A 15,101-nucleotide genomic window follows, 5' to 3' on the forward strand; every position below is an offset into this window, starting at 1 on the left:
TAAGTCAGACCATGCAACTTCTTTACCTATAACCCTCCAAAGGCTCCACGTCTCATTTAGAATGAAACCTGACCTCCTCCTCATAGTCTTCAAGGCTTTGCACAAACCTACCCCTCCAACTTTATTTCTTACCATTTACCTACTCTGTTTCATTACACCAGAACTATGCCTGCCTCATGGCCTTTGAATTTGAAATTCCTTTTCTTGAAATGCTGTATTCTAGAGTTTTTCAAGGGTGGCATTTTCTCAAATATTACCTCTCTAACACGGTCCTCTCTAACCAATCTGCCAACCAACCATTCACCACTCTCTTAGAACTTATTTATTTGGAAAAAAACAAACTGATTTCTTCTCTACACTCATACCACTTCTAATGCCAGACGTGTATGGGTTTTTCAGTTCTCTGTGGACACCAACTGGGTGTCTCACAATTCAGTTCAATTCTATACTACATTAACTATCTCAAGTTAACAGACCTCACACTTAAGGGCTCAGACCTGCAAGATTGCTCTCCCATTTCAGATGCCAATCACATGGTGCGTTTCCAAGTCACTCACAACCTCTGTCCAACTTGGCTATGCATTGGAAGTTCCCACGACCTCCTCCTCAGTTAGTCTTTCTTTCTTTCTTTCTTTCTTTCTTTCTTTCTTTCTTTCTTTCTTTCTTTCTTTCTTTCTTTCTTTCTTTCTTTCTTTCTTTCTCTCCTTTCTTTCTTTCTTTCTTTCTCTCTCTCTTTTTGTTGATTTTTAAAAAATGTCAGCAGAATGCATTACAATTCTTATTACACATATATACCACAATTTTTCATATTTCTGTTTGTATATAAAGTATGTTGACACTCAATTCATGTCTTCATACATGTACTTTGGATAATGATGTCCATCCACATTCCACCATCCTTGCTAATCTCCTGCCTCCTCCTTTTCCCTCTCACCCCTCTTCTCTATCTAGAATTCATCTATTCCTCCCATGTTCCCCCTCCCTACCCCATTATGAGTCAGCCTCTTTATATCAGAGAAAACATTCTGCATTTTTTTTGGGGGGGTTGGCTAACTTCACTTAGCACTATCTTCTTCAATGCCATCCATTTACCTGCAAATGCCATGATTTTATTGTCTTTTATTGCTGAATAAAATTCCATTGTATATATATGCCACATTTTTTTAATCCATTCATCCACTGAAGGGCATCTAGGTTGGCCCCACAGTTTAGCTATTGTGAATTGTGCTGCTATAAACATTGATGTGGCTGTGCCCCTGCTTTTAAGTCCTTTGGGTAAACAGCAAGGAGAGGGATAGCTGGGTCAAATGGTGGTTCCATTCCCAGATCTAAAAACTGGAACAAGACAGGAATGCCCTTGTTCACCATTTCTATTCAACATAGTTCTTGAAACACTGGCCAGAGCAATTAGACAGACAAAAGAAATTAAAGGGATATGTATAGGAAAAGAAGAACTTAAATTAGCACTATTTGCTAACAATATGATTCGATACCTAGAAGACCCAAAAAATTCCACCAGAAAACTTCTAGAGCTAGTAAATGAATTCAGCAAAGTAGCAGGATATAAAATTAACACCCATAAATCAAAGGCATTTTTGTATATCAGTAACAAATACTCTGAGAAGTAAATGAGGAAAACTACCCCATTCACAATAACCTAAAAAAAAAAAAAGATACTTGGGAATCCACTTAACAAAAGAGGTAAAAGATCTATACAATGAAAACTACAGAATCCTAAAGGGAGAGATCAAAGAAGACATTAGAAGATGGAAAGATCTATCTTGCTCTTGGATAGGCAGAATTAAGATTATCAAAATGACTACACTACCAAAAACAATATACAGATTTAATGCAATTCCGATCAAAATCCCAGTGGCATTCCTCATAGAAATAGAAAAGCAATCATGAAATTCATCCTCCTCAGTTTCAACTGTTTATCAGAATAGTTCACAGTACTCAGAAAAACATGTATTAACGTTTAATAATTTATTATAAAGGTATTTCAAAGGACATAGATGAACACTCTGAAAAAGAGGTAAATAGAATGTTGTCAAGAGGGTCCCACGCAAGGGACCTTTTGTCTTTAAGAAGTTGAAGTTGGCACCCTCCTGGCATGTGGATGTGTTCAGCAACTAGGATACTCTCTGACACTATAGTTTAGGAATTTTTATGGAGGCTTCATCGTATAGGCTTGATTGTTTATTAACTAAATATCCATTACCTCTTTCCTTTTTGAAGAATAGGGGATAAGGCTAACCATTCCAAGTTTTTGGTTGTGGAATGGTCTTTCTGTCTCACCTCCCATTTAGGAACTTACCAAGAACAAAAGACATTCCAGCAACAAGAAAATCCTAGCGGATTTAAGAGCTCTGTATCAGGAATCAAGTTCAAAGATCACATATTAGAACAAAAGATATTCCTAGCACCAGTGTTTCTTAGGAAAGTACGAGGTTTTAGGGTTTCCATGTCAGGAAACAGAGGCAGAGACCAAATATACATTTCTTATTATGGCACATTATTACAATTTGAAATTATCTTAATTGTTTGAGTACTTATTCATTGTCTTTCTCCCCTAACTACAATGTAAATCTCTGTGGCTGTAGGGACCTTATTAGATTGTTTCTTGTCTTCCCAGCACCCAATAATCATACCTAGTATTGGTTTAGTATTAGGAATTCAGTACATATTAGTTTCTCTTCTCATGAAAATCCAAGAATTTATATTTTCTTTCTTACTATTATAACAATTGAAGTTTATATATGGGGAAGATAGGGGACCACTGTGATCTGTAAATGGCAGAAAAATAGAGCAACCTGTTTAGTTTGGCACATGACTGCTCAGCTGAAGATTGTATTTTACTGCTTCTTGTGGGCTATGGTTAGTAGGGATATGGGATTGAGTGGAGAGGTGTGTGCAATTTTTGGGTAGTGACTTTAGAAAAAGAGTATACGTGCTGTTTATTTTCCATTCTGTCTTCCTACAGGGCAGTGTGTGATGCTATTGGGAGAAGTTGTTTCATACCACAAGTTGGAAGCTGCATTATTATAATTAAAGAGAAAGAAGATAGAAAGATGGAGCCACCCAACTGGGCAGTTTGCTGCAGTAACAACCAATTACAAATTTCCAGAGGATTATAGAAAGAATTTTTTTTCATTTATAGAACATGTAAGGTGACTGCTGCTGTGGGTTGGGCATGGATGTTTTCTATGTATCTCCATTTTAGAATGCTGGAGAAGCATTTCCCAATCTGGACATAGTCTCACTGTAGTAGGAAAAAGAAAAGGAAGTTGATGGAAGCACACAAAACTCTTAAGAGTTCTGTGTTATCAATCAAACAAGTCACATGGCAAAGCCCAATACTAATAAGGCAGGGATATATATATATATATATATATATATATATATATATATATATATATAATGGTGAGAATATATGTTTTACGTTTGGAATGCTAATTGGGAAGAATAATATAATATACTATATCTGCATAGCAATTCTAGATTGCTTATGCTTGAACCATTGTTATTTTGACTTTAATGGCAGTCAAAACAATTAAAATTTATGTTGCAATGTAATTCTCCACAAATAAATTTAGACAAAGGAGGAATAGTTTTTAAAATATAGAATATAGATGGTACCAAAGTGTTTTGGAACTTTTTAAAAACATAAGGCCTTCTGAGGACAGAGGTGCATGCCTATAATCTCAGGGACTCGGGAGGTTCAAGGAACCCAGGTTCAAGGCCAGCCTCAGCAATTTAGCACAATCCTGTCTCAAAATAAAATAAAATAAAACGGGCAGGGGAAATATCTCCATGTTAAAGCACTTTCCTGGCATATATAAGGTCCTGAATTTCCTCCCTAGTACTATAGACAAGAACAACAACAGCAGCAGCAATATCCCTAAGGACAATAAATAAATAGAAGAAGGGATTGCTAAAGGAAAAGAGTTATCCACTTCCTTAGTTTAATTCTTTTGTTATTTTTTAAACTAGAAAAAAAATCAGTTGTAGATGGACATAATACCTTTATTTTATTTATTTATTTTTATGTGGTGCTTAGGATTAAACCCAGTACTTTGCTTGTGCAAGCAAATGCTCTACCACTGAGCTACAACCCCAGCCCCTTTATTTATTTTACTACATATTTTTTACATTTTCTTAGTGGTTGCCCTTGGGATTGACATCTTAATTTATAATAAAGCAGTTCAAATTAATCCCATCTTAGGGCTGGGGTTGTGGCTCAGTGGCAGAGTACTTGTTTGGCACGTGTGAAGCACTGGGTTTGATCCTCAGCACCACATAAAAACAAATAAAATAAAGATATTGTGTCTGTCTACAACTAAAAAATATTCAAAAAATTAATCTCATTTTAGTTTCAGTAGTACCAACTAAAAAATATTCAAAAAATTAATCCCATTTTAGTTTCAGTAGTACCAACTAAAAAATATTCAAAAAATTAATCCCATTTTAGTTTCAGTAGTACGTAAAAGTTTTACTCCTATATAGCTCCTTCTGTCTCCCCTGTGCTGTTGTTAGAAACTACACCTTTATTTATTATATGCCAATCAACATAGATTCATAAGTACTGTTTTATGCAGCTATCTTTGAAAGAAGATAGGAAAATAGGTTGTGAACAAAAATGCATTGAAATGGTCATATATATTTACCTACATCCTTACCTTTGCAGGTGTTCTTCTTTTTTCATATAGTTTTGAATAACTGTCTGGTGTCATTTTATTTTAGCCTGAAAGACTCTCTTTGGCTTTTTTTTTTTTTTTTTTTTTGTAGCTTAAGTCTACTAGTAACAAATTCTCCTGTTATTGTGCTCTTAGTTCTGGTAATTTTGTTAGATATAGTATTTTTGGTGACAGCTTTTTTTTTTTTTTTAATCTCTTAGTACTTTGACTATCTCTTCCCACTTCCTGTTGTCCTCCATGCTTCCCAATGAGAAATCAGCTGTTGATCTATTTTTTTTTGTCTCTCTTATGTGCAATAAATGGCTTCTCTCTTGCTGCTTTCAGTATTCTTTGTCTTTCAACAGTTTGCTTATGTCATATCTTGGTGTGGATCTTTCTATCTTCCTTGAAATTTCTTGAGCTTCTTAGATGTGTAGACTCATGAATTTAATAAAAATTGGAGATATTTTGCTCTCAGTATTTTTTCAGATATTTCTTCTTCCCCTTTATCTCTCTCCTTTCTCAGGACTCCCATTATTTTTATGTTGGTACACTTAAAGGTATATCACAGGTCCTTTTTTCTAAACTTTTAAAAAACTTCTCAAAATGTGGTCCTTAGGCCAGAAGCATCAGTATCTCCCAGGAAATCATTGGAAATGTAAATTCTCAAGGCTCTACCCTATATTGAAAAAATTTCTGGATAGGAGACCCAGCAATCTGTGTTTTAACAAGCCACCTAGGAATTTTGATGCATGCTAAAGTTTGAGAATCTAGAATGTTGACATTTTGACCTTACTGATTTAGCCTAGCCATTCTTTCACACTTTTAAAAATTCCTACTTGGTGCTAAGCACTGGGGATATAATGATAAGATACTACTTCTTCTCTAAACAATAGGACATAGGCTTTCCATCACTGGATTACAGAATGTTGTTCAAGAGGCTACTACATATATTATACAAGGTTATGTGTGCATTTGTGAATAGTTATTATGGGATCTCAAAGGAGGAGCATTGAACATAAACATTTATCCTGAAACTAGAGCAGTGTTAGTATTAGTTCCAGGCTGATGTGGAAAAAAGCTCTCAGGTTCATGATGATTAAAACAAAGGACATAATGAAATAGCAGGGTGGGAATAAGTGTGGTCTTGAGCAAGTTCTCTGTGAACTGGGAGGAGCTAACTTCTACCGTGGCCCTTACATCAGAGGGCCTGTGGTTGAGCCAAGTAGACTTTTATCCTTGTGAACATGGAAATGTGGAAGCAAGTACAAGGCAAGGAATATGTCATTTATCATTTAGTATGAAAGAAGAGTCTATGAACAGATGTAAAAAATTGTAATGGATAATTTCATATATAAGCAAAGATCAACAGAGTTGTATCATTAACCTGTATTTATCTTTTAAAAAATTATTTGTTTGTTCTTGTCAGTTATACATGATAGCAGAATGCTCTTTGACTCATTGTACACAATGGAGTTGTGCTAGCACAACTTTTGATTTCTCTTGTTGTACCCAAAGTAGGATCACACCATTCATGCAATCATACATGTACCTAGGGTAATGATGTCTGTCTCATTTCACCATCTTTCCTACCCCCCAAACCTCTATTTATCTTTAATATAACATTTGAACTAATTGGTATGAGGATAAATAAGATTACCTTGGTGAAACCTTTAGCATACAGCCTCACTCCCAGTGGGCCTTCAATAATCTTATCCAAGATATTTCTTGTGGCTTGCTGAGATAGAACTATGCAGGGTTTGTTATGGTTTGGATGTGAGGTGTTTGTTCCTCAAAAACTCATATGTGAGACAATGCAAGAATGTTCAGAAGTAAAATGAGTATCAGAGTTGTAACCTAATCAGTGGATTAATCCATTGATATAGATTAATTGGGCAGCAACTATAAGCAACTGGGGTGTGGCTGGAATAAGTAGGTCACTGGGGGTACTCCTTTGTGATTTATATTTTATCTCTGGTGAGCAGAGTCCTGTTTCCTAGTTGCCATGTCCTAAGCTGCTTTCCTCTACTGCACTCTTAGCCATTGACCTGTCTCACCTTGGACCTAGAGTTATGGAGTCAGCTGACCATAGACCTTACTTCTGAAACTGTGAGCTAAAATAAACTTCTCCTCCTCTATATTGTTCAGGTCAAGTGTTTAGGTCACAGCCACAAAAAACCCTAACTAAATGGAGAGTATATAGTTATACTGAATCAAAACTGAAACAATACAAATGTGCCACAGTGAATCTTTTTCAATTATTTATTACTGTATAAAAAACCACTCCTAAAACATATTTTAATATGGTAACAATAATTGGTTTAGTTTATGGATATGCAATTTGGACAGGGCCCATAAGGAATAGCTCATCTGTGCTCCAGATGGCCTCAGCTAGGATGGCTGCAAAGGCTGGTCAGAAGCTGGCTGGGGAATGGAATCATCTGAGGGCTTGCTTATTACCCTGTCTGGCAGTTGATGCTGGGTGTCTACAGGAGCAGTGTGCTCTCTCTCCCTCTCTCTGTCTGGTTCCTTTAACATTACAACTTCATCACCATCAGACTTATGCTAGGCTTTTTATTAAATATTCAGAACTTAGATGGATATTTTGTTTTGATTTTACCATTTACTGGTACCACTTTAAATAAATTATGTTTTTTTTTTTTCTGAATCTCAGTTCACAAATCTAAGGTCAGGATTTATTTTGGGGTTGCCCAGAAGAAGACCCCAAGGAAAGAATTTGAGTGAAATTAATTTATTTGTGATTTAATTCTAGGAAACATCATAAGGGTGTTGGTAAGTGATACAGGGAAAGGAAAGATTCTTAACCAAGGAAATTACCACTGTGGGCATGTGAAGCTTAAATTCATTGGGGAATCTTGGGGAAACACTGTAGAATCTATTATCTCAGAGCTGTCTCCTAAGTTTGGAGTCATTTGATAGTCGACTGTGCATCTTTGAAGGTTTTTAGGAAAAAGAGTGAAAAACTCCAAGATTCATTAAGATTTTAGTGTGCAGGATTGGAGGACAAAAAAGCAGCATTGAAGTTATTACAACTATCCATTATGAAGTATGTGAGGTGAAGGGCTTGTTTTGACATAAAACACACAGTGAATATAAAGAACAAATAATTAAGGGCCACAACGAGCTATCTCAAAATAATAACTTGGTGTCGAAGGGCATATCCTAATACAGGCTACCACGTCTAGCTTCGTAGTTTTCCTGGGGTCCTTCTCCTTGTAGTAAGTCGGAAGGCACTACCTTCCAGGGTGACAGTGGAAGGAAAGAACTGTGCTGGCAATGCTCTTAGCACTGCGCGGATAGCAGGAGAGGGACCCCAACCTTGGTTTTCTCTTCTATTAGGGAAAAAGCAGGGAAGATAATGCCATCCTCACTCCTCAGTTGCTCTAAGCAGCGATGCTAAGCCACCTGAGCGTAGTAGGTTCCCAGTCGAGGTCTGTCGCTATCCCTGGACTCTTATATCGGGAGAAACCCCACAGTGACTTAAAGAACAGGCGACTCCAGCACCTGGGTTCCTATGCCGCGCCAGCACACTCCCTCCCGCCGCGCTCTGTTGCCGGGGCCCGGGCACCACCCAGCTCCACTACCGGCCAATGGCAGTGCGGTATAGACTCCGCCTAGTTCGAGCACGAACCTATGGTGTCGGCGTACGGGCACCGCCCTGATTGTGCATTGGCCAATAGCAGCATGGCCCGGCTCAGGGGCCGCCCCCAGTCGGGTGGGGAGGCGGGGAGGTGGCCACTGGCTCCACCCCACTCCCCTCTGACCCGGTGTCTTGTCTCTCCGTCTTCCTGTTCCAAACCACGTGGACGCGCCAGGGGCTGCGGGGCTGTGGGGCTGAGAGAGGCAGCTAGGGCCGCTGCCGCCGCTGTCACGGGGGTGGGGTCAAGACCCTCTGGCCCATCCAAATAGCCGCGTTCCGCCTGCCCGTGCCTCTGCAAAGGGCGCGCACATGGCGACCCAGACACACTCCCTCAGCTACGCGGGGTGCAACTTCTTGCGCCAGCGTCTGGTCCTGTCTACTCTGAGCGGGCGCCCAGTCAAAATCCGAAAGATTCGGGCCCGAGATGACAACCCAGGCCTCCGAGGTAACTTGGGGAGGGCTGCGCCGCGGTGTGAGTGCAGGGCCGAGGGAAGCCGGAGCTTATGACTTGGGGGGGGGGCGGCGCGCCGCAGGGGTCCTCAGGGTCCCGCGGTCGCGTCGAAAGGGCTGGTGGCACGTGGCCCCGGTGCCCGCAAGCGCCAGTGTGGTGGCGGAGGGGGGTGGGACCCCAAGGGGTGCGCTTAGCTGTGCGCTGCGCTCAGCGTCTCCCAGGCGCTAGTAGTAAGTAAACAGCTACACGTTTTCCAGCATTACGTGTTGTAGCAAATCCCAGGCATCTTCCTCTCGCTTTCCTTCAGTCCCTATTCCTCTGTAATAAACGTCTCAAAGGAGAAAAACAGTTTGTTGGACTGAAAGGGTGAATGAGCCCTCGGGAGATTTGGAGAGAAAAGTGCCACTGGTTGGTTCCCTGCCCCATACCAATACTGGTCTCTGAAGCAGCTGCCTCCCTCAGACCCCCCCCTGCTGTCTCTGTCGCCATTATTTCTCAGCTGCCCTCACATCTCTTCTTGGGTGTGGATTAAAAAAAAAAATCTGTTTTCAGATGTAACTGTAACTGATGTGTGCATGACAGGAGCTTTGAGATAGTTTCTTTTTTTTTTTTTTTTAAACAGTAAAAAAGGCCCAATTGCCTTGATTCAATAAAGGTTTGGTTACAAGCGATTAAAACTGCAGGTTTCAAAGCTTACTTTTTGCCCCACAAAGATAGGTAGATTAAAAATGGACCTAATTCAAACACCTGGCATGGAGTGGCTTCGGTTTTCACCTGGTCCCCTGGTGAAAGGTATGCATTTAAAAGCTTGTGTCTGATTGTCCCAAATTAGGAGAAACAGGTAAAGAAAAAAAAAAAAAAAAAAAACAAGTCTGCAAATTGAAGGAGAAAGTTGATGGTTTTGGTTTAGTCCTGGAAGCCTCCTGGGTCATGTTCATTTGTTTAATTTTGCACTGGCTCCTGTCTAAGGGTGCTAGCCTATTTCATAATCTGGATGAATGTGGTTTTTTTTTTTTTTTTTTTTTTTTAATAGTTAACATTTCTGCCTCTCTTGGATGGTGACTGCACATGGTGGTGGGAAATATCATGTTATTGATGGAGACAAGTTAGGAAGGAAAGAACCTGAAGACCTCAGGAACAATAGTGAGCAACCTGGTGACTAAGGAAAAGGTTATGCACGGTTCCTGTCCTCCATCTACTGTGTGAAAGCAACTGAGGAAGTTAAGGAGAGACCACTAAATTGTTTATGCCAGGGCTCTTCTCTTCAACATCTGTTCTTCTTAATTTAACTCTGCCCCTTGATTGCTTGATTCCTCTGCTCTGGCATTTTTCAAGCCTGAAGCCCTTTCTCCTAGCTTTCACTTTCTATGAACACTGGGTAATTTTTTCCTCCTTCAAAGTACTTTAACCTGGAGATGTGGGCTTTCTAACAGAAATATAGTGCCTAAAAGATGGAATTCAGAGTTTTGTCTCTTGACAGGTAGCCTCCAGTCTAATATTTAATTTTCCAAAGGATGCTTTTCCTGTCTTCCCCACTACACTGTGAACATCTCTTCAGTGCCACACAAATATGAGTTCCCGTTTCTTTCAAGAACAGGACTTAGGGGCTGGGGATGTGGCTCAAGTGGTAGTGTGCTCGCCTGGCATGCGTGCGGCCTGGGTTCGATCCTCAGCACCACATACAAAGATGTTGTGTCCACCAAAAACTAAAAAATAAATATTAAAATTCTCTCTCTCTCTCTCTCTCCCTCCCTCCCTCCATCCATCTCTCACTCTCTCTTAAAAAAAAAAAAAAAAAAAAAAAAAGAACAGGACTTAGCCACTGGCATTTTCCTGAAATGGTACCAGACTGGTACCTGGAGCAGATAGAACTAGTTGGCAGATACGCTGATTTTTTTACGGGGGAGCACCACAGTAGAGCATTATTTGCTTTACCTCATTAATATACCAAGGGACAAAAAGAGACCTTTATTTTAGACCTCTTTGTGCTGACTTCAAAGCTTCAGAAGCCTGGTAGATAGATAGATATTTGTATGCTTAATTTCTTAAAGAGGGAACTGTGATACACATATATGTACACATTTGTAGATTTATTGCATTTGTGTACACGCACATGTAAGTTTATGTGCATATAAACATAGATATACATAAATACCGGTAGCCCTTGACACATTGCTTATGATCATAGTCAAGTGAATTTTTTTGTGGATTGATTGAAGGTATAGCCAGTGTATCCAGTCATCTATCTTTTTCTGTCTCTTCCTGACTCATGAGAGTTGGAAAAAACTTAGCATATCTTGTAAAATCTTCAAATCAAATTGCAAGAATAATATCTTGTGGAATGGGCTTTGAGAGGATGGGGATGGTATGGGAGGCCTTCTGTTTCAGGACCATTCTTTCAGAAAAACTTTTTCGAGACCCATTATATACATGTTTTCGTGGAGGATGTAAATGTGAGAAACTGATTGCTGCTGCTGTTCTTAAAGGAGCTTGCCATCTAAGTTGGAAGAACTTGAGAGGAGTAGTGGGAATAGGTGAGTATGGCAGAGAGGCTCTGGCAGAGAGGCTCAATGGAGTTCAGAGCAGCCATTTCCCTGAAAGTTGTGAAAAAAGTCTTTCTAGATTGATTCTGTTCTGATAGGATGGAGTTATTAGTTATTAGTGATAGAAACATTTCTTTTTCTTTCTTTTTTTGCTGAGGAAAAAATTCTTAATTGTCATGGTCATAGTAGCTTCAGTGTTAGACCTTGGTTTGAGTCCTGGTTCTGCATTTTTGCTGTTAGCTCTTAGACTTTGGGCAAGTTTGTTAATATTTCTAAACCTCAACTTTTTTCACCTGTAAATAAGAGTCAATGCTACCTTCCCCACAGTATTGTTGTAAGGATTAAATAATACAAGTGTAGTGAAAGGTGCCTGACACAGAAGAAGAATAAATGTTAGTTTTATTAGAAGACGAATAAATGTTAGTTTTAGAATTTTAAAGAATCCTTTAAAATTCACTAGGTAAAGTTGAGCTGTCTGGTATCAAAAATCTGTTCCAGTTTATTTTTTGGAAAATTTTCAGATACTTTAAGAGAATTATAATGATGCCTTCTCTGTATCTTCTTTTTCCATTTTCCTATCAGGTGATCATTTACAAGTATTTCTTTGTTATATAATGTACTGGTTTCTTAATCAGGGGCAATTTTGTTCCCCAGAGGACATTTGTCAGTGCTTAGACATTTTTGGTTGTCACAACTGGGTTGGGATGTGGGTACTATTGGTATTTAGTGGCTAGAGCCCAAGGATGCTGCTAAATATGCTATAATGCACAAGACAGGGCCCCCCTCCCCCCATCAAGAAATTGTTCTTCCCACATTGTCAGTAGTGTTGATATTGGAAAAATTCTGGCATATTGGACTTTAATAATTAAGGCTTTTCTTTTTCCCATATCCCTCATGATTAGGAATAGCAGCATGTGGTACACAGAAAACTGCACAGGATTAATAAGTGGATAGGTCATCTCTGAGACTTCAGGCTGTCTCCTTCTATGCAGAGGTTGTAAATAATAAAAATTTGAACCCCATATAAAGATGATACTGGAGTGGTTTTAATAATTATTCAACCACATGAGTAATTTATAGTTCATTTCTGGAGGAACATAACCAATTTTGTTGTATCATTATACTTTCTGTCATTGAGTATAAAAAAGTTTTTTTGTTGCTTTTTTGGTTAAAAAAATAAAAAGAGCCAAGATATAATTCAGTAAGAGCTGGTAAAATTGAACATCCACTGATTAATAGCTGGAAGGAGAATGCAGCCATCTCTAGCCTAGAGGGCCTGTTTCGCTGTCCAACTGCATGATGGACTTGCGTCTTCCTCATCAGTGTTGGAAAGCACCTCCCAACTTTGTCAGGGTCTCACTAGCGTTGTGTCTTGTAGAGTTCGGTTGACTCAACAATTTCTGTGTAATGTCAGGTCTGAATAGAAAATAATTTTATGAGAAAGATAATAGCAGAAATGATGGACTTGGGCAAGAGTTAGGAGTTAGGAGACAAAACTACTTTTACCCAGCAGGTCACATGACTGTCTTCCCCTGGGAAATAAGAGGAGTTAATTGGTGCCATAGAAGTGCTACATATAGCTTAAGTAGATAAGATTCTGAAAAAGGAAGGCTAAGGGGAGTTTTAATTAAAAGAATCTTTTAAAATGTGCTGAGGAAACATGTTGTATAGAGATTATTTGAAATGTAAAACATTTCTTGGATAACTGAAACTGATGCATTGTTTTGGGGACAAATCTATGTTTTCATAAATTGGATCTTCCAAATGAAAATGTACCTGCATACCATCCCCACCCCCCTTCATGGTCTAGGATTCAGGATTGTTGATAGTCACCTGGATTTGAGGGAAGCTGGATGACTATAATAATGATAACTATAGATTAAATATTGTCCCATTGATTAGCAGCCCCTTGTCCTTCTATTGACTTATTTTAATGATTTTTGACTGCCCCAAATAAGACTTATTTTTTAAAGCTAAGGATCCTAAGGTTTTCAGATCTGCTGCTGCTGCTGGGAGGTTGTAAAGTGCTATTTCACGTGGAACTGTCCATCATCTGTTTATTTCAAACTTTCCATTTTGAGATAATCATAGATTCACATACAGTTACAATAACTAATACAAAGAGATGCTATTTATACTTTATCCAGTTTTTCCTAGTGGGAATATCTGAAAAAACCATAATACCTACAGTATTACAACCAGGATATTCACACTGATAGAATGGAGATACAGAAAATTTCTACCACTACAAGGATTCCTCATATTGTCCATTATAGCTGCATTCTCTTGTCTTCCCTCCGCCACTGTGTTTTTAAGGATTGGCAACCACTTATCTTTTCTTCACTTCTACAGTTTTGTCATTTGAAAAATGTTACATGAATGGAATTAGACAGTGTGTAACCTTTTGGAATTGACCTTTTTCACTTACTGTTGTTTTTATCAAGATTGTTCCTTTTTATTGCTGAGAAGGATGCCATGATATGAAAGTACCACATTTTTTTTTTTTTAAACCATTACCTGTTGAAGGACATCTGTGTTCCTTCTTTCTTTCCCTCCTTTCCTTTGTTTTTTGCTTTACTGGAAAGTGAACCCAGCAGGGCCTTGTGCACTCTACCACTGAACTACATCCCTGGCCCTTTCTTTATATTTTATTTTGAGACAGTCTTGCTGAGCTGCTGAGGTTGGCCTTTAACTTGAAATCCTTGTGTCAGGCTTCTAACTTGCTGGGATTATAAGAGTGTGCCACTGCACCTGGCCTGGGTCATATCTAATTTTTGGCTATTATGAATAAGACTGTTATAAAAATTTGTGTATGGGCCTTTATGTGCACACAAGTCTTCCTTTCTCTGGGAAAAATGTCAGGAGGACATTTGCTTTGTTTTATGGTTGTTGCATGTTCAATTTTTTTAAAAAAATGTCTAATTCTTTCTAAATGTGCCCATACTATTTTTATTCCCATTAACAGTTCATAGCAGCATATGAATTTCAGTATCAGTTTCTCTGCATCCTTACCAACACTTGATATTGTCACTAATTTTAATCATCTTGATACATGTGTAGTGATGTCTCATTGTAGTTTTAATTTGTGTATTCCATATGACTAATGATGTCTTCAGTAAAATATATTTTCTTGTTATTGTGCATTTTCTAATAGGATTGTTTGTATTTATTGTTGCATTTTGGGAGTTTGGATTGGTTTGGTTTGGTACTAGGGATTAAACCCAGGGCCTTGCTCAGGCTAGCTATGTACTTTCTCACTGAATTATAATCCCATTCCTGAGTTTTGAGTGTTCTTTACTTATTCTAGTCTTTTGTCAGATATGTGGTTTGCTAATATTTCACCCACTCTATATTATGAATTTTCAGTCTTGTGCAGAAAAGATTTTGATATTAATGAGGTGGAATTTAACAATTTATCTTATTATGTTCTGTGGTTTTTGATTTCACATCAGAGAACCCTGCCTTGCTTTAGATCTTGAAGATTTTCTACCACAAATTGGAACATTCCTTATCTGAAAATCTGAAATTCTCCATCCATAATCCAAAACTTTTTGAGCATTGACAACTGGAACATTTGACTTCATGTGACAGGTCACAGTTAAAACACAAGAGCATTAAAAATGTATACAGTTACCTTCAAGCTATGCACATAAGGAATGTAAAAGAATTTCATATTTGGACTTGAGTCCTATCCCCCACAATATCTTATTATACATATACAAATTTTCCAAAATCCAAAAAGATTCACGGTCTGAAACACTTCTGGTCGC

At 38.5% G+C, this 15,101-nt stretch overlaps 1 protein-coding gene across 2 annotated transcripts in view; it reads left to right on the forward strand.

The window, feature by feature from the left end:
- The first annotated feature begins 8,460 nt into the window (after positions 1-8,460).
- The window catches only part of Rcl1 (RNA terminal phosphate cyclase like 1), a 70,464-nt gene continuing 63,823 nt past the window's right edge, over positions 8,461-15,101 (forward strand). The window contains exon 1 of one of the 2 annotated variants that reach the window (XM_078047604.1): positions 8,461-8,782. In XM_078047604.1, the coding sequence (XP_077903730.1) occupies positions 8,647-8,782 (136 nt within the window). In that variant the 5' untranslated portion in view covers positions 8,461-8,646. The remainder of the gene's footprint in view (positions 8,783-15,101) is intronic. The other variant, XM_005324060.4, reaches the window with a different exon arrangement.

This window comes from Ictidomys tridecemlineatus, chromosome 4, assembly GCF_052094955.1.
Source record: "Ictidomys tridecemlineatus isolate mIctTri1 chromosome 4, mIctTri1.hap1, whole genome shotgun sequence".
NCBI lineage: Eukaryota > Metazoa > Chordata > Mammalia > Rodentia > Sciuridae > Ictidomys > Ictidomys tridecemlineatus.